Source organism: Seriola dumerili, unplaced genomic scaffold (genome assembly GCF_002260705.1).
Source record: "Seriola dumerili isolate Sdu_G_001 unplaced genomic scaffold, Sdu_1.0 BDQW01000091.1, whole genome shotgun sequence".
NCBI classification, from domain to species: Eukaryota; Metazoa; Chordata; class Actinopteri; order Carangiformes; family Carangidae; genus Seriola; species Seriola dumerili.
In genome coordinates, this window is record NW_019174346.1 from 8231364 (window position 1) to 8255920 (window position 24557).

The 24557-nt window shown below is 40.2% G+C and overlaps 1 protein-coding gene across 8 annotated transcripts in view; it reads right to left on the reverse strand.

The window, feature by feature from the left end:
* Positions 1-335: 335 nt before the first annotated feature.
* The window catches only part of LOC111222189 (phosphatidylinositol-binding clathrin assembly protein-like), a 49091-nt gene continuing 24869 nt past the window's right edge, over positions 336-24557 (reverse strand). For 4 of the 8 annotated variants that reach the window (XM_022745798.1, XM_022745806.1, XM_022745799.1 and 1 more), the window contains 13 exons: positions 19824-19835; positions 19561-19646; positions 19119-19242; positions 18522-18655; positions 17894-17979; positions 12395-12502; positions 10168-10266; positions 9888-9918; positions 9705-9804; positions 8541-8564; positions 5098-5157; positions 4449-4550; positions 336-1744 (listed from right to left, as the gene is read on the reverse strand). In XM_022745798.1, coding sequence (XP_022601519.1) covers positions 1730-1744; positions 4449-4550; positions 5098-5157; positions 8541-8564; positions 9705-9804; positions 9888-9918; positions 10168-10266; positions 12395-12502; positions 17894-17979; positions 18522-18655; positions 19119-19242; positions 19561-19646; positions 19824-19835 — 981 coding nt within the window. In that variant the 3' untranslated portion in view covers positions 336-1729. The remainder of the gene's footprint in view (positions 1745-4448; positions 4551-5097; positions 5158-8540; positions 8565-9704; positions 9805-9887; positions 9919-10167; positions 10267-12394; positions 12503-17893; positions 17980-18521; positions 18656-19118; positions 19243-19560; positions 19647-19823; positions 19836-24557) is intronic. The other 4 variants (XM_022745800.1, XM_022745801.1, XM_022745802.1 and 1 more) reach the window with 4 other exon arrangements.

The window sequence follows — 24557 nt, forward strand, 5'->3', positions numbered from 1 at the left end:
TAACCCTGTTCCCCATAGAACATCTGTGGAGGGACCTGAAGATAGTAGTCCAGACACTTACCATGCAATCTGACAGAGCTTGAGAGGATCTGCCAGGAAGAATGGGATAAATTGCTCAAATCCAGGTGTGCTTACCTGACTTACCCAAGAAGGAATCAATTAAAGGTTTTTAATACATTTGAAAACATGTCTTAACTTCACCACCACTAGAGCCCTTGGCATCCTATCCTATCAATCGGTCAAAAAAACATTCTTTTCTATAGATTAATAAATACGGAGCCAAACGCGCGTGTGGAAGCTAGCACTTTATTGAACAAAAAAAAAAAAAAAAAAAAAAAAAAAAAAAAAAAAAAAAAAAAATCAAACAAAAACATAGTCTGCAGGGACAATGCAACAAATATGCAGTTAATGGATTAAGGGCCACTTTCATGTCCAGGCCATCTTTCATACCTACACCCGCCCAGTCCTGTGATTGGCAGGATCAGTTCTATATACACACAAAGCACCGATCAACAGTGCTCTACTCTACTGCACTGACCTCACCCCAACCCTACCCCCTGTAACCTGACTTGAACATACACTTGATGCCTCCATGCCCCACATGGTCCTAAACACCCCAGTGCTCGCCTATAGAAACATGACCTAAGCATGAAAAGGACCCTGGACATTCAGGTTGGTAAAGGGCAGCAATGAGCTTTGTTAAATGTAAGAATAAATTGTGCCAAAAGTATAAATGGCGATTCCTTTCTAATGCAATGCTGCCTCAATCATAAAGTGTAGTGATTTGCTCAGGTGAAAAATGTTTCCTCGCCAAATTCATAGACATCGACCCCACAGATTTGCAGATTTGACGGTATTAATGAATTATTACATTGATACACATTCTCAGTGTGGGCCCTCGAGCCACAGATAACTGTACGAGGCATCATGCGAGTACAGAGAATATTTAGTGCCACAGCAGCAAAACATGTCATCTCTTTAAACTTTATATTAACTTCTTTAAAAAAAAAAAAAAAAAAAATCATCTCAATCACTCAAAATCCAATTCTACAATCAATCAAACCTATGTGTATACCTGAAGACCTTCCGCATGAAGGAAATCAGTGACTAGTAACATTTGCATTTTGCTTAATAATGTCATCCTCTCTATAGGTAATCATAAATAAATACAAACAATACACAAGGAATGTCTACTCCAAACAGTACAGAAAGATGAAAGAAAACAAAAATGCGTGGTATAAACAATAGTTTGCAATTGTTTTCCTAATTGGAGGATGCTTTAAGAAGGTAATTCTGATTGATAATTGAAAGAAGTGACTCTCCCAGCCTCACCTGGAGAACGAAGAACGAAAACAAAAAAGACACTCAAACAGTGTCTTTGTATGGCAACAACCCAACTTTGTTTTTTTGTCTCCATGTACATAAATAGTGATGTTAAAAGCTCTCCCTTTGGGTGTTGTGTTTCTCTTAGTCCAGGATGCAGTGGGGGCTGACCCTTGTCCACATGATTTGAATGGCAACACGCACTCTTCTTCTCCTTCTAAAACTCAGACATGACTAGATGGGCACAATGTTCTCTCAGATGGCCAAAGCCGCTCCAAGTAATTTTATTGAAAGTCTTATTTGGGCCTTTTATTCTCAGTTAATTAGAAGCAAACTGCAGGTTTGCTCCAATAGTTGATGTTGTTATGAATCTTATTCAGATGGGAAAGACTCCCCCCTCCTCAGGTTACATGAACTGCATCTGTGAATATAAAAACAACAGTGTTAACTCCGTTTTGGAACATGGAAAGCAGTTGCAGATCCAGTAATAACAGAGCAGTAGCCAGACTTCTAATGCCACCCCAATTTCTGTATGTAGAAACATACATCAGCACAAATCCTACAGCAAGGCAAAAATAAAGATGGTGCATAAAGCTTTTTATTGCAAAATAAGAGCTGAAGTCCTATTGACAGCAGACTTGTACCACTGGTCATCTCAATTTGTCTGTGGTCTCATCTGATGAATTTGATCAACACATGCACTTTTGATTTGTTTAAGGTAATTAACCACACCTTCTGGCTTTGTCCTATTGCAGTGTTTTACTTTGACTAGGTGTGTTACAACTACTTATCTTGTATATGTACTGGACATGTCAAAATGTGAAGTGTAATTTTCAAACCCTCACATCTCAGCTTGAACTAGTCCTGAGCAAAAAGAGCTTCAGTCTCCTGCAGAGCAAATAAACTTTGACTAAATCAATCCTCATACAACGGGAGACAACACATGTATACAGACTGTGCAAAGCAGCGAGCGGCGGAGTCAAGTGTGGTGACATCTCACAGCAAAGTGTTGTGACTAGATCCAAAATCAGCCTTTTAAAGGTTCTATATGTAACATTCAGAAAACCTGTGTTATCAATAACACCAGTGGCCATTAAGTGAACTGCAGTCAGCATCCTGTCGCTTGTGCTCACACACATGCCTGCACTCAGTGACATGATGGTCAGACTGGGAAAGAAATTCAGCCCTGTATGGTGTTTGGATAATGCCAATTTAAGAATCACCAGGAAAACAAGAAAGAGCAGTCTATCCTCCCGTTACAGCCGGATCATGTGGAGTTTTGAATGGTATTAACTGGGACGGCTGATATGAGATCGGCGGTGAAGTAACATGGGTGCAGGGAAGGAACGTCTACTGATGGCGGTGTCACATCCCGGACTCTCGTGCGCACCCAGAAAGACACACAGAGAGGGCCGTTGAAGCCCGTGACAGGGATGGTAAAAACTTTATCACACCGGGATTTGTCCCGATGGTCCCAATAGCCAGTCTGACTACACAAGACTGAACATTATTGACAGGCAACATGTTGATAGATGAGGTAACTGAAGTTACAATGTTACTATATAATACAAACTATATTTAAAACCACACATGAGAAAGTATGCAAGACTAGTTTTATGTTTTTTTGAAATAGGATTTATAAAGCATAATATCGTTATCAGCTGATGTTGACACTCCAGACGTGCTTTACTAGATTCAACTTTTTTTGTTTGTTATGCTTTTGTGGAGTTTGTGTTGGAGTTTGTTGTGGTGTGAACTGGTCATTTATTGACATTAGCGGACTCAGTTTCTAACCTAACCTTAGCTAGTGTTGCACAGTGTAGGTGCTGTAGATGAGGAGTTGAGGCAAGGCACTCGGAAATTTTGCCCGAGTCCTTTACATAGAAATCAATCCAGAGCTGTTATAGGTAACAGAGGTCTCATTATTGAAGTTACACTACAGTCTCTTCACACTTTGACCATAAAAAAGCAATTAAACCATCTAAATTACTTTCCTTTCTTACATATAGTACCTTTAACAGCCAGTTCTGCTCAAACAAGATTTAATTGAACATGCAGTTTGTTGACACTGGAGTTACAAGTAAGCACACACAGAAGATGAGCTGTACCTAAAGATGTTCTATAAAAAATTCTGCAGAGAGAGTTGAGCAAAGGGGTCCTTCCCTGGTGCTCTGAGGGGGCTGAGACGGGAGGGACTAGAAGTTGTGGGTGACTGAGTCACAGAGGAGGACGGAGGAGGAATGAAAGCAGAACAGGAGAGAAATGGAGACCCAATGATAAGACAGGAACTCCAGAGGAAAAGCTATGCTAAAGGTGTCTGATCAGGAAAATTAAGCTCATGCATTATCATATTTCACACACATATAATGCAGACAATTCTGTAAATGGATGTTAAAACAGAATTACAGACCTCATATTAGATCATGAGAGACACTGACTGAGAGGCGGAAGCATATAAAGAAATACACTAACGCCCATGTTATCCAAAAACATTTTTCATTTCTTTAGTTAGAGTGACCAATAGGTCACATGCATCATGTGTGTCATGATTCATTCACCTAGTCTCTCTCCATCACACTTTGTTGCATACATCAATTTTTTCACCTCAACCAAGAGTAAATACCTTGTTTTTTCCAATTCCAGGCTTCCACTCAAATTTTTTATGCTGAAAAACGTTGAAAATACATATAAATAGGTGGATGGAAACATTTAGAAATTGATTCGGAGGTTTGCATGGAACCAAAGTAACAACAGGAGTGATTATACTGTGAAATCTGCATACCTAGATGGGAAAAATGTATTAATTAATTCATTCATTCATTCATCAAAAGTTGGCTTGTGAATGTTGTTTAGCAGCCAGACTCAGATTTAAGAACTTTGAAACTCACAAATAAACTCTCCTGTGGGGAGCACAAGTCCCATCTCATAAAAAATTACCAGCACACTTGGATTTCCTCTGAGAAATTACACCAAACTTCCTAAAACCCTGGTACGAATCTAGGAAAGAACAAGTGGATCCCAGAGCTAAGGCAACTGAACACAAATGTCAACATGATTCTCACAGGGTGGGTCACCGAGCTCAGCTGTGGAAGGAGAGGGACAGTGCATGTAGACATGTCACTTACCTGTGCACCTGGATTGGAGCCGAAGGGGTTGGCTGGCCTCATTACCGGCTGGGTGTACATCATAGTGGGCTGTGTCATCATCATGGAGCCCATGTGGGGAGGCTGATGGTAAAGAAAACACAGCAGACAATGTGTGAACTATTGTGCCTGAAAAAAACAAACAAACAAACAAAACAAAATAAAGACACATCCCCAACTAAGGTTCAGGGGTTAGTTACTACCTTGCATGGATATGTGAAAATGATGAGACAATAAGAAGAATCTCTTGTCCTCCTCACTTGCTTGCACGGTCTGTGTGTGTGTGTGTGTGTGTGTGTGTGTGTGTGTGTGTGTGTGTGTGTGTGTGTGTGTGTGTGTGTGTGTGTGTGTGTGTATTCTTTTTATGTGGACAAATTTCTGTTCTAAACCATGATGACAATTCAGCCAGTCTTCCCAACTTCAAAGGGCTGTTTGATGGTTCAGACTTGGTTTTAGGGTCCAGGTTAAGCTGGGTTTAGGTATTTAGTCGTGAAGGTTAAGGTTGAGGTAAGGGGGGTAGGGGAATGCCTTAAGTCACTGAGTATCCTCGCAATGATAGAGAGCCCAACATGCGAGTGTGTGTGTGACAGGAAGTGATAACTTGCTGGGTATACAGTCCCAGCTGACTTACCATTGCATATGCCATCATGCCTGTCGGTGTGGTTGCAGGGAAGGCCATGACAGACGGTGCCTGAGGTGACACAAAAATCAAGTAAATTCCTGCTACAGAATCAGGGCACAGTGACACACAACTCACATCTAGCGGTTTATTATTAGATTATCACATTTTATTTAATTACAATGACCAAAGTGAACCTTTACAAATCTATTCAAGAATACAGAGAACATACCATGATGAAGGAAGAATTCATTCAATACCAATTTTAACTGACTCCTCCTACTCCAAATTTCTACTTTTAAAAGAGCAGTCACATGACAAAGCTGAACTTGTTAGGACTTGTGAAGCTTGCTGATGCTTTTTACTGCTTCATTCCAAACTCTGTGCACCGTCTACCTGCGTAGTTTTGATAGTAAATCGAGACTGCAGCTTAAATGAGAGCATTAGGGAAGATGGATGGCAGATTCTGCAGACTGTGAGAAAATGACAGCAGGATTCAGCCTGTGTGGAGATTTATGAAGAACTTCTGCTGATGTTGTATGCAGATTCGGGGCGGATACAATCTTACAAACTTTTAAAGACATTTTTATCGCAAAAAAGGACAAAGTTTAATACCTGTTTCAAGGTCAAAGATTGACTAAAAAATCTGTGTGGAATATAAGCGAGTTTACAATCAACTACATTAATTTATCGACAATAACAGTTTATCATATTTTGTCAGCCCTTCCCAGCTGTATATAACCATTATTGCTTGTAATAAAAATAACCAATTAATGTAAACTGGAGCCAGATGAATGGATTAAAAATAAAATAATTCACTAATTTAAGTGAATCTAGGTTTTTCCTAAAAAGCCCTTGTCTACTATGAGTCAAGCATCTGAGCTGCTATAGCTTGCAGTAGTGGCCGTGTTTAAAAAAAAAGGATTGAAAAGCTCAGTTCACAGTCAGACCAGTAGTATATAATATCTTCCAACTGCCCACAACAACACTGAAAAAAAAAATTATAAGTAATTTTACTGTATATAGCAGAAATTTAAGATGCTTTATTAACTTCTAAGTCCTCTTTTTGAGACTGCAGATTTCCTGGCTATTTATTATTTGATAAATATCATTCTAAAAGGGTAAAGATATGTTTCATGTTGAGTGTTAACTCCAAAACATCAAAGTGGAAAAAAGGCTGAAGAACAGCATTTATCCACAACACACTGACACTTTCCACAGAAAATGTGTCAAAAGTTACCAAAAGACTGCATTCACACTACACTGCTGATCTTATAACAGCTAGCTCCATTTTTTAAACAGGGCACTGACGGACTGAAGTAAAGGAAAGCAAAAAGCTGAGTGTGTTGTGTCTTGGAGGTAGAAGCTCATTACTGGCAGGTGCAGGGCTCCTTGTGAAAAGAGATTAGAGAGAACAAAAGTGGAGACTCTTTCTCTGAGCAGCCCTTGCTTGTGATAACAGCCCCTGCAGTGATAACAAACCCAGATTTGTCCAACGCCCAGCCCTCTCGGGAAGGATACGTTTCATTAACTATTCAGTCATTGGCTAGGGAGGCACAAGTGAGTCAGATGTGACACTGGTGCCAAAATTTGCGCTTTCATCACAGACTGTGCTTGTTTCACTGCACAGAGAGTGCTCCTTCAGAATTCCTCCTCGCTGACAATGTTTGGTTTGTCTCAGGGACATCTCACTCAGCGGCCCACAGATAGTCAATAACAACATGATTAGGATTGTTTTTGCATCATGTCCCGGATTATCCTTTAATGAGTGATGGCTGTTGTGAGCATCTGCTTCTTAGTGTATCACCAATTTCTTTTGACTCGCTTCAACAGAGATGTGCATTTTCAGCTTGATCACTTGAGCACTGTGACTATAGTAAGAGGTTGGACTGTTGGATAATTGTCAGAAGCTCTTTCTGAACACACAAGACAGAATGCAAACTGAATATTTGTAAAAAAAAAAAAAAAGCATGGTAAAAGAGATTAGAGGGAAGGTAGAACAAAGGTTATCAGTGAGATTCAGATCTATCACTGAATAGCGAGAGTTCATTCATGAGACTTCTCTCACTTTAGGAGAGGCTTTATTCAGACAAACAAATCCAAACTACTTACTGCAGTAACCTGTTCTTTTCACCTCTCTGTCTAATAATTTGCATTATGATACTATAACACAATATGGCAAGACAAGTAAGACACTTATGATCAAAGGAAAATGTGGCATGGTAAGCTATGTCTACACACGATGAGCTCAAGAGAGTTCAAGTGAGACTGGAGTTTCTCATCTGTTTAACATAAATACTGACCATTTATACATACAGCACATACAACACAGCTCTTTTTCCACATTGATCAATAGAAGGTGTCAGGTTGTTACAATACTGACTAAGAACAGTGGAGTGTTTTGTTATATTAGGCAACCACAGCTGGAAAAGTCATTTTCATTCTTCTCCATTTACTATTTATGAGAGAACAATACTTGGCTTGGCATGAAACAGCCTGGGTTTTATCATCAGTGTAATCATCAGTTCACAAAATGCAGAACTGCATTCAGGACCACTGACTTCAGTCAAAACGTACACAACTGTGGTCACAACAACCTCAGTAGATATGTCTCATAACTGAGTCCCAGAGAAGAAAAATCCAATGATCCTGTGAAGAATCCACACAGAGATATGGTTCAGCATTCTGGATGGAGTTTGGATCTCATCAGTAGCTGATTCAGTGGTTTGTTGTTGCAACAATGAATTACGTCTTCTGAGTTTGACTGGCTTCTTCTCTAATAAGTCAAAATAGTGACTTTGAAAACAAACAGCAACCATTTCAGTGCACTAAAGTCAGTTGCTCTACAATCAATCTGCAGTCATGTGAAACAGTAAGGGGATGAGGGAAATGAGCCAAGACTCCAGACCCACTGAAACTGTCCTTTTGAGAAACCATTCAATGGAACATCATAGGCAGACACATGAGGTTGTGGTTATTATGACCCCAGTTACAGAGAGTAAAAGACACTTAGAAACAAAGAAAGCAGTAGTCAACAATTCAGGAAAAACTGGAGAGCATCCAGTAAAAGCATTTACTCCCAAAATCACCCAACACCTTCTACTGGCAAGTCAGCAAGAAGAAGCTGGCAGGGAAAGCTTGACTGGTCATTTCTTGGCAGACAGAAAAGAGACTAGATTTTAAGTAACAAGAACTCGATATTGGTTTAAAGCTGTAATAAAATAATCTCAAACAAACTGGCTGGTACTGAACGGAGCCCTTGGCTGCTGCATGCCATTGCTGCAGTGTTAATGTAGCCCTGACGGTGTGCTGTGGCTGGTAGTGGTGGTGTGGCCTCTGGACAGAGTGGTGCAGCTGAATTTGAAGACGTTAATATCAACAAGTGCAGGCCAGTGTTGGTCAGAGTGCAGGAAAAGGCTTAAAACATACAGTATGTATAGTAGACATAGACTTACGTATTGTGGAAAATGCATGGTGTTCTATAAGTGTGGCCCAGAAGAACAATTACATGTTGTAACAGTCAGACAGACAAAACAATAGCTTGATATATAGACAACAGACAGATCAATAATCTGGAGCAAACAAACATTAATATGTCAACATTCATAAATAGATAAAAATAAAATGCAATATAGGTTTAAGCTCTATCATCAGTTGGATTACTCAAGGTGAGAATTACTAGCCACTGGTTACCTGCCCAAGAACATGTTTTAGACACAGTGAAGAATTGTCCCTGCTGAACATAGTGATGACATCAGCTGATTCTAGTGACTAGTTTCTTCTCTCTTGCTGAATGTAAAGTTTTGGTTGGACTGAAATTAAAGCAGGACTATAAAATCTACAGAATCACTCAGAGAGAAGGTTGGAAGCGATAGAATATCTTTCTTATTTAGTCTCAGCCTCTGTCTGGGTAACAAACTGCTGCTCTGCCTCTGGAGACTTTCTTCTATGGGAAGTAGATTTGTTTAAAAAGTCCTCAGATTTGTTGTTAGGTGCTTTTTTGGGGAGAAAAATTCATTTTTAAAGAGCAGCACTTGGTCGACCAGTGATGTAACTTCTCACTCACGGACATCCGAGGATGTAGCACTGGACTGTCGCTGGTCCAGCCAATAATCACATAAGTTGTTCTACTAAATTAAAATTAATTTTACTAGATAGCAGGGCGGCAGGCCCAAAGGCTGCATCACTGTATTTTATTTTCTCTTGAAAAATAAGCTCAGATGTATTTGCGCTGCATCCTGTAGTTTGTTCTAACACCTGTTGTCTGTCCCACAACTGGACTACACTTACCCACCAGAAAGCTCATGAAAGTGATGATGAAACCTTTTCAATGACGCATATCAACAAGGTTCTGCTTTGCAGCACTAATGTGTTACAAGTTCTTAAAATTTCAAATTATGGGCAGCTCCAGGTTACGGGTCGTTCAGTTCCTACAGGACAAGGCCCTTAAAGTCAGTATGACATTCAAACTGGTGGTAATTTGAGTAATTTGGCTCACTGTCCAAGCTTAACTGAAGCCCCCATATTCTCATGCGACTATGAAAGAGAACCACTGGTCTAAAAGGCAGCAAACAGAAAAATAAATCAACCAGATGGGCACAGAGAGATGATATTCCTACCATGGTCGCAGGGTTCCAGGTGGTGGAGGGAGCCGTCTTGGGCTGCCAGTTGGTCCCACCTGTCAGCTTCTTCTCACCAGGCTGACTCCAGTGAAGATCACTACAGAGATGGAGTTAAACATTAGTCCTGTTTAGTATGCTATACCAGGTACATGAAGTTAAATATTACTGGAGTACACTTACTTCTTTGCTGTGCCATTGCCAATTCCCAGATCTAAAGAGGACAGGAGGAAAGTAATGAATGCACAACCATGAAAACAGCCCACCTAATTTACACAAGACATAAAATGTAGAAAATGCTTTTTTTATTATTATTTTTTTATTTCCACACTAAAATTTAGTAAATTAAACTGTTTCCCTTTACTGTTTGGTACAAATTTCACCTCTTCAAATAATTTACTTATTGTGCAATTTGTTCTATTTATTACACTTTTGGGGTCATCATCACAAAAAAAGAACTTACTGCCGACAAGATTGGCCAGTGAGGAGTCCAGGTCATTGGACACCAATTTGTTGGGCTGTTGGCCGTCTGGGGTCATACCCTGATTGGGTGAGGAGGCTGCTGTGGGTTTGAGGATGCCGCCTAAAACATCTTAATCAAAAGGGGGCCGGACAAAGGGAAAGGAAAGGAGGGGAGGGGAGGGTAAGAGGTTGGGGAGCCCAGGACAATTGAAGACACAATACAACAGACAATACCACAACATACAAAGACAAACAATCGACAATACATAAAATGCACACACATGTACACACACGCACGCACACAGAGAGAGGGTGTTGAGTGTGGATGAGGCAGTAAGCAGGGCTCCCAGAAAAAATACACATCAAGCCAAGACTGTGAGAAGAATGTGTGTTTAGTCAACTCACCCAGTCATGCATATGCCATGAAATAAGCCAAGACCCCCGGGAGTGTGTTTAACCCCAGGACAAGAGAAAAGAGGAAAAAATATATGAGATTGTTAGCAGCCTAAAATCAGTGAGGATGTGTAAGAGATTCAAGCTGCTGAACGTAGCATCTAGAAACATCAATGAATTCTTGTCAAATTAACGATGATATGTTGGCATTAATACACATTAAATACACTAATGAGGCAAAAGATGAAATAGTTGTCAACCTCAGTCACACTCCAGTGGCAATGTTAGTGACACTGTTTTACAAATTTCCGATTAATCACAATTTATGTGATTTTCTTAAAAAAACATTTCAGTATTACACAATGTTAAACACAGTGTATAGGCCAGTGTTTCCAGTGACGGGTTCATTTGTTAGTAATTACACCCATGTATATCTAACCAATCATTTATTTATTTTGATTTTCATATATTTCTCACATTAGAATAGTATCTCTAAAACCTCAAGCAAATTTTTTGTTTATTTTTGTGACTTTTAGAGCCCAGTGGAAGTAACAGTCATCAGTAGACAATAAATTATCAGAATGCGAGTCCCTCGCAGTTGAAATTATTTCTATGGCCACAGAAAACACATGCAACACAGATTAAAAGGCATAATTTTCTGTACCTGTGCATGCTAAAAACGGATGAGACGGCTGAAGTACATGACATGAGGATATAATCAAAGATAAGAAATACTTGATGTGCTGGGTAGGACATTTCAGAAACCTCCCACCTACATCACTGTCTTATGATTGTGCAATGCAGTGAAAATATCTATTGGAGCTTCCACTTGGTTCTAGGGGTGGCAATATGACCGAAACCACACTTCATATGTGTCAATGAGGCCTTAAGCCAATCAGGACAAAGTGCTGTCGTCACAGAGATGGTTTCCTGCTGATGCAGCTGGAGGAGAGCAAACTGCAGCGTCTGACTCAGAAAACTGCAGCCGACTCGCCCCAACCAGGTTTTAATGTCATGTGACATGGTGACATTCCACAGAGTTGGTGAAAGGCACACTAAATTTCTGATGAACGTACACTGATTTAAGTCCAGCATGAATCACACTAAGTCAGCACTGTGTTTAACCTGTGGGTGTGACATCATTCATGAGGTGTTGTGGGAAGTAAATCGCCTTGTGTGTGTGTGTGCTTAAACAGTACTGCAAAATCCATATTGTGGACTTTGGTGAAGATGACCGGTATATTGGTCACCCTACTTTGTTCTGAGTATGTCAGTGAAGGAGGGATGGGCAATCATGACTAATCACTTGATCAGTGAAAACTGCAGTGTAGGGTTACCTTGAAATTTTTGAATCCTTATAATCCATACTTATAGTTCATACAGATCTCATTGAGAGCGAGGGAAGATTTCTTCTACTAAACCATCTTTTCAACAGGATAATTCAAAACAGATTGAAGGAGTGGGCTAGTTATAGTATAGGATAGTAATAAGTATAACCATACAAATGCAAACCCTTTAGCATTTCATGTTCTGGCATTTTCATGTTGGTGATTAATAATACTTCCTTATTTGTTTGTCTATATAACAAAAGCCTAATTAAGAGCCACTGGAACCAAACATCTGGTTACTTCCTTGAAAGATTTTCCTTGTTCAGAATTCCCATTCAGAGTTTACATAAACCACACATACTGACACACAAGCCCACCAGCACTTTGATTTTCCACAGTCAACACGATGGAATTAATCTGTTACCAAAACCTTCAGTGTGCAGCAGGAGAGGATGATGCCTGCTGGAAAACAGGAAGAGAAAATGTCACATGTGTAGAAGTACTTACCTGTAGAATCCAGGTTGTTGGCATTGGTGTTGCCAAATACAGAGTCAAAGTCAACATTAAGGCCTCGAGAGTTCTGTGGCTGCTGTGGTGTTGTGGAGGCTGTGAACCCTGGTGAGGCCAAAAGAAACCTAACAGTCAGGATTCAGATACTGATACTACAACTCCTCTGTTCCTCCCAAGACAACCACAGCGTAGAAAAAACACACACAATACTTGGAACTCTTCTTATTAGAACCAGTGACAATCGTACAAACCATTTACTTTTCAGTATTTGACACAAAAACACATGACTTACCAAGGCTATGCTACCTTAAAAACATTGATGACGTTGTGTATTTATTGTATAAAGTCACTCATGTTATACTGTCAATTTCTTTGCCTAGTAAGCACACCATTACAGGACAAATCAGCCATACCTTAGTTTGAGAGCAACTGTACTTTAATAAAGCTGCTCTCTTGCCCTTGTAGATAAAACAATCTGCAAGTTTACACTTGCCTATTAAATGTGCTATAAAACTCTACCATAAGGCAACCCTCCTGATCAATGCTGTAGATTCATATTGATCAGTTGCGGAATATTTTTGTTATTTTGCTAAGACCACAGGTTAAGGCTGATAGCAACACATACACGGTAACCTGATATGATGCACATCAAAACACCCATGTCTATTGTTTCTATGTAATAACACACAGCAGGGGTCTTGACACAGGTTGATGTGTCAGGATACTGTCCTTCTTCCCAGCATCCTCTCTCACGAAGGCTCAAAAGAAACAGCAGTTTGCTCCCTGTATCGCCATGTCCTGGCCTTACTACTACTTCTATATATACAGGTGACTAAAGACACAAAGCTACAAGACTGTGTACTGCATTTTACACAGAGTACCTATTTCCCTCTAGTTACATGGTACAAACAACATAAAAAAGCAACATAAAGTATGTCAGTAAGGTGTTGGATCAGTATGTGCCACCACAACAGTTTCAGTGCTTCTTGTCATTGACTCTCCAAGTCTCTGAATTGTACTGGAAGATGAACACCATTCTTCCTAAAGATAGTCCTTCATGTGGTGTTTTGATGATGGTGGTGGAGAGTGCTGTCTAACAACTCAGTCCATAGGTGTTCAGCTGGGTTGAGATCTGGTGACTGTGAAGGCCACGGCATGAGTCACATCATCTTCATACTCAGGATGACAGTACCCCCATCCACAGCGCACAAGTGGTCACTGATGGTTTCTTTCTCCACAAAATTGTTAGGTTTTTCCTTTACTTAGTCACCCGTCTGTAGTATAATTTTTCTTTAATGAATGAAGTGTACCATAAGCTACAGTTTATTTTAGTTTCTTTTTTGTGCTATTTGGTACAAAAACATTTAAAAGTGTGTGGCTGCATGGTATCTGAGGCTTCTGTAAGGAGAGGGAACTGTAATCTGCGTCTTCCTTGATCTATTGTTCAACGTATATTTGTTGAGGGTCAAGTGAGTAGGAAACATTTTTTGATTCTGAGAAACTCCAAAGCTAAACAATTAATGGATCAGTCAGGCACAGTAAATTATGAGCATAAATGCCAAACATTCTCTGGTAGACATTTGGGTTTTGGACAAAACAAGACATTTTGAGGACGTCACACTGGGCTTTAAGACAGTGTGATGTATATTTTTCACTACTTTTTGACTTTTGAGATTATATATATATATATTATGGTGGATTTCTGAGAAAGACGTGCAACACATCGATCAATCTGGGTGTACCTACCTCTGAATAGACCACCTACAGCAGGGGGCTCAGATTGGAAGAGGGTGGTGTAAGGGTTTGGCCCACAAAAGGAGTCTGACAAACAGCAACAACAGCAGACATGCAAAGAACCAGAGAGAGAGGGAAGAGGAAGGAAGATGGGAGAATATTATGTAGATATGACACTAGAAAAAAAAAAGCAATGAAAGAGCAGCAAGGAAGCCAAGGAACTGTGGAAACAGCTATTTAGAGAGGAAAAACAAAGATCAGGATTTGCAGGACAAAAGCAGAGGAAGCCGCCACTCATCACATGGCTAGACTAAATACAGGGAGAAATTAAGGGCAGCTCACACTGGTGGCTAACCACAATACAATGCAGGCTCATAGCCTCAGACTTGTAGGAAGCAGGGAGGGAGGAGGAATGCTCTGATTTCATTAAAAGACACTATGTCAATTCAGCTCTACTCGTGACAATTCACATATTTTACACAATATATCTTGCAGGTCAGCAATCTAGTAGCCAGATGGTCATCCACCATAGTACCTTTGATAAATGTCTCTATCTGTGCAGCAGTATCAAGATCAGATACCAGGGAAGAGCTTGAGTCAATACAGGGAGTGTAATGATCTGGAGAAAAATAATTCTGCTGATAAAGATAGACAATTATGCAACAAAGAGTTTTGGCCTTTGAAATACAAACTGAAGAATGATAAAGAGATGAGAATTGGAATTGCAAGAAACATTGGGAACTCAGCCTAATTGTGGAAGGAAACAAATGTTTGGAGTAGGGCAGCATGCCAGATCTTTGATGAATGTGAGAAAAGTGTCAAGAAACTGTATGTTCTGACCAGTGACCCTAAACCACCTCAGGCATTTTCTCCATTTCTTTCCCTACTGCCCTGAAATATACTCGTCTACATAGTCACTCCATAGCAATTTTAAATCACACAGTGAAATCACCAACAATAAATCATCAACCAGGACACAGCGCACATTATGCTGTGTAAACACAAAATTAAATCTGCACTGTAAAAAAAGAGAAAAGAGAAAGAAGACACAGCCAAACGATCCCACCGAATACTTCATAGCTAGGTGTCCTACAGGACACACTACCAGCGCGTAAAGGATGCCGTGGACAGGCAGACAACATCGACAACAGATAGTGTGATGAAAGGGTTTGAGTTTGGAATGGAGTTAAAGGAGAGGTTAAAAAAAGTGCATGCAAGATGACATGCAGGGGAAAAATGCCAGTGATGCCGTGATATGATGATATCATGCACTCTGATGCACTGCTCTTATTTGCCCAAATTTCAGGTCTGGTGAACAGCTTTTTCAATAGTTTAGTCCACAGGTTACAGGTTTAGTCCACAGGTTAAAGGTTTTCATTATCAGAACGGTCAGGGTTCAGCCCAGGGGCTGATATCTAACAACGATAAAAGCTGCATGTGGTGATTGTGTTAAGAATGTGTGTCAATCTGAGGAAGTTTGCATAATAAAAGTGGTATGGTAATAAAGATGTAACTATGTAGCAGTCCATAGTCCATTTAATAACAAGCTTTTATACTTATTACCTTTGTCTACATTCAAAATGTTGGTGTTTGTCAGGCCTGAATCTATGCACATCAAGTGTGCAATAACTCCTATTTTGGATAAAATGAAAGAGCACTATGTGGCCTAATCTCTTAAGTGACAAACACTGTTGTTATGTATGTCAACTACATTATTTACAAACCCTCTGATATGAAACTGAAGTGAAAAGTACACAACACTATAAAGATATGTGAGATAAGGCTCCTACTGAAACTCAGCACGATGTAAGGGCTGCCCCGACCAAGGATTTTTTAAATCGTCTTAAGAGTTTGCACTTAAAATAAATGATGCATTAACTCTGGGTGGGTTGGGGCATCTTCTGTATATTAATTGGTCAGGTGCCTGTGGTTAATTGATTCACACTTTATCTTACAATAGCAGCCGCCCCACACCATACTCCATATTCCTACACCATGACTCACGTTTGAATGTCTTTTTTCATCATGTGGGATGTGTAAACACCAGTAAAAGTTAGTGTCTTGATCATAGCTGTTATAAAAAGCTACAGCACCGTGGAGTGCTGACAGTGATGTCAGCTGGGCACCGGAGCTGAGAGTGCTGCATCGGGTAAAAGCAACAAGTCGCGCTGCCATCCGTTTCCATCACTGTCTCTACTTCTATCACAGTGAGTTTGGTGGTTCAGTCATTTTAAGACATGACTCAGGTTGTGGAGTTTACAGCCTGTCACACTGTTGCCCCTGCACTGCTCTGTGTACTGTGAGGCAACAAAAAAACAGTGCAGTGGATCAGCTAATATCTCAGGGTCTTCTCGACTAATGCATCAACTTTTTGAATTTTAGGAGAGAAAAAGAGATATTTTGAACTGTTTTGTCTGCAGTCTCCCGGTTATATTTTCACAATAACATTGTGTCCATTGTGCTGGTTACGATAATGGCGTATTGTTCGGAAAAGCTAAAATGAAAGCTGTCTGTATGTAAGTCTAACAAATTATATTAGTTTACCATGAATTTTAAAATGTGGTTGTAAACTGAGCATCTGGCTCAGAAAAGAACCAGTAATAGTATGAGCTGGATCAATAAGGATATGGATAAGATAAAAATCCTACCAATACCCATCCTTACATCTGGTTAGTGGCTGGCTTAGGGAGGATGAGCACATCACAATGCAAATCCCTCCACCAGTGTTATTTTGTGATTATATTTTATGATGCACAGTGAGATCAGTCATAAAAATGTGAAGGATTACTTCATTTGTAAGTGTTGTCTATTCATTAGTAGGGAGGGCTTTTTAATATGTTTTGTGCTTGCAGCTGCTAAAGACTCTCATAAAGCCATAAAGTCGTCTGCTGCTACCTTAGAATTTATACAGAATAAGTGTTTGAGAAAATGTTAAGGCCAGAATCTGGGTTTATCGACCGAGCAAGTGTGTCATTTAGATTTTCTGGAGAAAATTAATTGTTTACACTAATCTATCTACCATAGATTAATCTATCAGACTATGTGATAAAATAGTCGATAGATTAATCAATAGAAAAATAGTCATTAGTGGCAGCCCTAATGGCATATGCAGATCAGTTCCACATACAAATCAGGCATGAGTTGCATCCTGTTTTTAAAGGTACAGTGACGTGATAAACTAGCAAGCAACATTCTGCAGCCACTTACATGACCTTAAATTAAATGTGAAACTTTTTTTTTTTTTACCTTTAATAATTAAATAAAAATCTGACATGCAGATATAGGTATATTTTGTTTTAGCATATGCCAATGTTAGCAAACAGTTCAATACACTACACAAAATCAATTCACATATACATGATCTGAGAATATAAATCTGGTACATTATTTACATATTTAATTACTTATTGTGTCTGATGAATAATGATATAACAATGTTTACAGCCAGGGTTTGGGAAATATCTGTCCACCACAGAGCACAGATCACACCTGCTGGGATTAACATGAGTAAGCAGAATGAGTACATTTGTGGGCCCCTTGGTTGATGTTTTACAGAAAAAGTAAAACGCCACCTACAGTTAATATATGTATAATATATGACCAACACTTCACGAAAAAGACAATTAACAGAAGCATATTCCAGTACTGGGTTTTAAATAGTTACCTTTAAAAAATACTTATGTTCGGTATTGTATACATGTATGCGTGTTTGTAAATGTGGAAGCAGTGTGGACTGTTGCAAAAGCAGAGTGGAGCTCTGACCTCCCCATGTGTTGTTGGTGGACAGAGGTAGCGGCTGCTGGAAAGCTGGCTGCAGGTCCAGAAGGTCGTTGGCTCCCTTGGATGTGCTGGAGGGAACAAGCAGGAAAAATGAGGGTATAGACGATAAATCAGTCACTCATTAACAAAACATCAGGTTCTCACCTCAGTTGCTATTAGAAGAAACTAATACAACTGCAATTGTTCTCAGCATTTAATTTTTTTTTTTTTTTTTTTCTGATGTTAAAACTTCTGACAATGTTATGTTTACATGTTATGTTGCCCTTATTTGTAACATAGCAGGACAATATTTCCATTTTTATTGAATTTGCTTGTGCTACATCTAATGTCATCAGTGCTGCTGCAGCAATGTCCCAGTTTCTATGAAGGATCAAAGATTCATCTGATCGTAAACAACTAAGAACTACGAATAACTGGTAACAACCTTCTACTTGCATCGTACCATGATTTCAAAACCAATGTTAGTTTTGCATACTGTTACAGCGCTAATTTTGAACTAAATAATAAATGTTCATCTGCATCTACATGTACAAGCATTAATATCCCATTTAAGACATTTGGAGAAGCTCCGTCACTGGATGGTGATCGGGTGCAGGTGCTGTGGCCTCACCTGTTGGTGGAGCTGTGGGTGGAGAACAGGTCAATGGCAGGAGTTGAATTGATGGTTCCACCCACTGTGGAGATGGGAGAGGAATTTGTGGTTGCTGTAGAAGGATTCTTCTGGAGCTCTTTCAGACGCTGCTCCTACAATAATTAGGAGGCTAGTGTTACCAACACACTGTCTAACCCATATAAGCTACTCAGTAAGACAGTATTTAAATTAGCTGTTAACAGAAGAGTCCTACTACTCAAAAATCACAATTGCTGTGGCTATGCATTTGATTTGCATTTTCTTTTAGCTCCACTTCTGATGATCAACATTATGAAGAGCGTAACACAGCCTGCTACACAAATGAATTACAGAGAGGACAGGCAGAAAAACTCAAAACTTATGCCAAACATTAAAAACAGCGAAAACTATGACACAAAGTGAGCATTGCTGCAGATTTGGGAAAAAGCTTCCTCAACAGACTTCCCCAAAGCCAATGTCTCCTACCTTTTCAAACGCAGATCAAAAATTTCAACTAAGGACTATACACAGTATGCACTGCTGGACAGTGCTGCTCTGGCCTATTCAAATGAATGTAGGTGAATGAGGAAAATGTACTTTCAGTGCTTTTAGGCGAGCCTGCTCTTCCTCCAGGGCGGCTTGTTTTTCCCTCTCGTCCACTCTGGTAAAAGATATGCCGGTGTTGGCCAGGGAGGAGACAGCATTGGAGAGGGTGCTAGCCCTGAATCAAGGGACGGACAAGGAAAACATTGACTGACCAAGAATCATGTCAGAGCTCTCGAAAACACACTTTTGAACTTGACCCTTGAACTGGACATCTGTATACTTATTGCTTAATCTCACTGTAGTGTTCCTACCGAGTTCTGATTTGTGACACATACATTGACACTTAAAAAAAACAAGCACATTTTTATTATCTTCCATGCTGGAAAAAAAAAAACAGTCCATTACTATCAAGTTGCTGAAGCAAATATGGCCTCTGCTCTGAGCCTAGATGGCAGGGAGCCAATTCAAGTGAAGAGAGATGAGGCAGACCTACCTGCTGGCTGCTGTTGAGTCTTTGACTTTCTTTCCCTCTAAAGAGGCCAAGTGTTGTTCCAGGGCATCCAGCAGGCTGCTGGGGGCCTAGCATGAATGTCATTGACACACATTAAGTTTCAAAGGCTGAGGAAAGCCTAATTCAAGATGTCTTCTGAAAAAATAAGAAAAAAACACTGAAGCATGCCAAGTTATTGCCAAGAGTCCACAAACAGAGCTACTCTCAAATACAGAGACAGAGAGAGAAAAGGTTTAGATACTTACACAAACTGTGAACTGAAAATGGAGAGATAGAAGGAAGGGAAAATACAGAAAATAAAGGTGGTAACAGTCAAGATATTATAAAGGAAAACTTTTGGGAGAAAGCTACCTGATTCTAGTTCATCTGCTACAAAATACATAATGAACAACTAAGTTGCTAAATAATATTTTCTACATAATGCAGATTTCAATTATCTATACAAGATGGGTCAATCATATCCCACACTAAAACCCTTGATTCACACCTTTATTTGCTGTATGACGTGCACAGTCAGAAGTTAGTGTGATGTTTGTGCAATCATGGGCTCATGCATTGCCTGCCTGCTGAGCAAAGCACTTGGTGTTAAAACTAGTCCGGCCTGAAGCTGCAGGGGTTTAGCAGCATGAGAAAGGATAATAACCACATTTTGAAAGGTCTTATTAAGGAGATCACTAAGCCAGTTAGAGCACAAATAATAACCCCAGCATATTCAGTGAAAGCCTGTAACTAGGCCTCGAGATATTACAGTGCATGGTTAGTGTACTGCAGTTTTAATGCTACTTGATAAACTAAAACATAAATACGACCGCACATTTCACGACCACTGCAGATAATTGCTCACAATATGAATAAGCTATAAAGTGATCTAGACATCTGAGTACATCATCAATATTGATCAACAACCTTATTTAAGTCCTAAAGACGTGTGTTATAAACAGAAAAAGAGCTGTTGAATTCCTCAAACTTTAAAAGTGAGTGGTGATACGTGATGCTCTAAACACAGAATATTTTGAAAATAGCTGTATTTTTTTTTTTTCTACAAGTGCAGCACGAACTTGAATCACTGCCTTATTGTTGTATCCTTCCGCCAACCAGTCCAGTTGCAGATAGGGCTGAAACGATTCTTTGAGATACTCGATTAATAAAATTAATCGAGGCAAATTCTTTGCATTGAAGCTTCGTTTAATCCATATGAGGGCCCAGTCGTCAAGTCTGCACGAATGATTATTACTGTTGCACAACAGTCTTCCACCAGTTGCTTATGCCAAAGTCATTTACTTACGCTGTTGATACGTGAGTGAAGGTAGACGCGGTTTGATGGAGCAGTTAGGAAAATGGACAAAGAGATCGAAACTAGTGAGATGCGAGGCAAAGAGACAGGCCAGAGAAAACGACAGAAACTGTCTAAAGTTTGGGATCATTACAAGCTCAAAAAACCCGACAACTCCGTACAGTGTGTCCATTGTAAAATGGAGCTACCTACCACAATAGCACGACGTCACCTCACTAGAAAGCATCCAGTCTATGCATCCACGTCACAGAGCGGACCTGACATAAGGTGCAGTTAACGACATTTGGTAGTATGGGCTAGTTAATGCTAGTAACGAATGCATGTTGGTTTTACGTAATGGCTAATTAAGAACCTGTGGTGGCTAGTTATGATGTACCTCTGTTAGCTAAGTTTTGCTCAAGAACATGCCCTTCTCTCTTACTCACTCACTCTCATACACACACGCACGCACCTCATAATGACACCCTACTAAACAAAATATAAGCAAAACAAAATAATATTTGACTGCAGTTTGTAGCGTCAGCAGGTGTAGGGCAATCCTTCAGCATATTTAATAAAAGTACATTAGCCAGTCTTATGAATTTACAGTATGATATTTAAAGCCTAGTAATAAATTTCAATATTATTTCTCCAATTTTTCAGTAAATCACAGCATTGTATGGACAGTTTTGTACGGACGGCAGCACCATGTTCAGTTGAGCAAGCAGCTGAGTTCACAGACAGCATTTTGAACATGATTGTAACAGACATGCGCCCAGTGTCCATGGTGGAGGATGAAGGATTTAAGAAGATGATTTCCACTTTCAGTCCCAGGTACACACTTCCTTCAAGAACCTACTTCACAAAAATGATGGAAAAAAGGTATGAGGAAATCAAAGGCAAGCTGAAGAACATTCTTAAGGAGACTGACAGCATTGCATTCCCAAGTGACATTTGGATGAGTGCTGCTACTGAGGCGTATCTTGGGGTGACGTGTCACTTTCTTGGGGAGGATTGGGAGATGGAGTCCCACGGCTTGACAACGATGCCCCTTGAGGAGGGACACATGGCTCAAAATATTGCAGAGTGGCTTGAGGATGTTATAGCCACATTCGACATTCCACAAGAAAAAAATCAAAGCTGTTGTTCATGACAACGGTGCCAATGTGACAGCAGCCGTGAAAATTTTGGCAGAAAAGCATGAAAGGGCATCAGTGCGATGTGCAGGTCACACCAGGAACTTGGTTGTGCAAAGCGCTCTGAAGAATCACCAAGCTATTTCCAAGTGTGTGGCTGCTGCAAGATGTCTAGTTGAGCACTTTAAGAAGAGGCTAAGCAGCAGCAAATGGGCACGCCGCATCGAATACTGGTTCAAGACGTGAGTACTTCCTGGTGAGACTGCACCAGTAAGGTGTGGCAGAGCAGATCACAGCAAGATGGCAAGGTTTATCAGTGTTTCAACCTGAATCTCCAAACACAGTCCTAATAGCTGCTGCTTTGGATCCTAGGTTTAGAAAATGTAAGTTCTTGCCTGCTGATGAACATTCAAGGTCCAAACCACAGTACAAGCCATGGCAGCACAAGACAACCCAGTCACACATGTCAAGGGTATAACATCATTTCTCAACAACATACTGGGATCAGACTCCAGCCCTAGTGATGAAGAAGATGAGGAGCAGCAGTTAAACCAAACTGTGCAGCAGGAGGTCATGATGTATTTTGGAGAACATCCCCTGTCCAAGAAAGATAATCCACTTTCATGGTGGAAAACAAATGCAGCACATTATCTAACACTGGCAAAGCTGGCAAAGTCCCTGCTCTGTATTCCAGCAACATCCACACAATCAGAGCATCTTTTTTCTGCAGCAGGAAACATTGCATCAAAGCGCAGGGCCCTCAGTTCTGAGCATGTTAATATGCTCACTTTTCTTCACTGCAACCACCACATGCTTGAGTGTAAAGGCTTGCTTACACACACACACACACACACACACACACACACACACACACACACTATCTGCCTCATCCAGGAGAAATTATCCTTCCAGAACATTTTTTGGCCTCTTAGAAATGCCAGAAAGTGTTCCAAGAAGACAGCTAAGGTTTACATTATGTCTGAGCTGTAGTTAGGTTAAGCTTACCGAGTTAACTTACCAAAGCAATGCAATATTATTAGGGCTCGAGCACTGAATGTGCCAGGGCCCAGTGGGCCATGGCACCGGAGGTGCAAGGAACCTAGTGTTTTTGCAAAGATTATTAGGGCCCAAGCACCAAAGAGTGCGAACTCACGAAACTTGGCAGGCAAGTTTGTATTCGTGAAAAGTCTTTTTGACAACAGAATTGGACATGGGCGTGGCATGTCAGCTCTATAGCGCCCCCTATTGACTTTGGGGATTTTTGAGGGTCTAGGGGTGCACTCCTACCCCCACGATATTTGGTCCATGCATCCGACGTCCCCTAACTCGGTTAAAGCAAGTGGAGTCGTTCATGGGCATGGCAAAATGACTCAACGGCGCCCCCTTGAAAATTTCAACGAAGAGGCCACAGCAGCACATTTGACCTAGATGTATGAAAACTGGTAGGCATGTTAACGTCCTGGAGCACTACAAAAAAAACCTCTTGGACCCATATGCTAAACCCAACCAGAAGTCTGCCATTTTTAATTTAGTGTGCAAGTTTTGCTTATTTTGTCATCATTTTCAGACTTCGTATTTTAATGAACTCCTCCTAGAGTTTTAATCTGATCGACTCCTAATTGGGTTCACATCATCGTAAGACATTTGTGATGTCAAATTGCGAAGCTTTTTCAGGGTTGTTGTACGCCGTGTCCGTGGCAGCGTGGCAAATTTCGATGGTTCGCCAACAGAAGAATGTCATGTTTCACGGTAGCCCCCGCAGCAGGATTCACCTAGATGTATGAAAATTGGTAGGCATGTGTATCGCATGGAGATCTACAAAAAAGTCTCTTGGACCCATAAGCTAAATTCAATAGTAAGTCCGCCATTTTGAATATAGTACACTTTTGGTTAATTTTGTCACCATTTTCAGCTGTCGTACTTTAACGAACTCCTCCTAGGGAATTCATCCGATCGACATGATGATCAGTGGCTCTCATCTTAAGGCCTTTGTGAAGTTAAATTACAAAGGTTTTGAGTTTTCACTGTAGGACCCGCCCGCTACGGCGTGGTGAATTTCTATCGATTCAACTCGTTATAACTCTAGTTTGCATGGTCCAAACTGTCCCATGGCTTATACATATGATAAGACTCCTGAACAGACCTGTATATCCATATTTAGTAATACTCATAGAGCCACTTCATGGTAACGTGATATTATGATTCACTTTTTCATTTATTATTCCTAGTGAATTGACTTGGCGCTCAAAAAAAGGGTCAGAAAATAATTTGTTGAAGATGCTGATGCTTCATGGATATCAATATTGAGTTTTCACTGAAGGGTGTGGCTCTGGTGGTGATTTAAATATGAAACAGGAAGTGGCTTTATGTCTGTGACATATTGTCCAATTCAAAGATCATTGTTGGTTTATTCTGATCTTCAGACCAGTGCAATTCCACAGTAAAGACCTTTTCAGTTTTCGTTAAAGGCCCGCCCGTGGCGGTGAGCAAATTTGCTGCGATGTGCGACCGCTTCAAATGGCGGGAATGTAATATGGCACTTCAATGCACTAAATGGGTTTAGTTTTGAC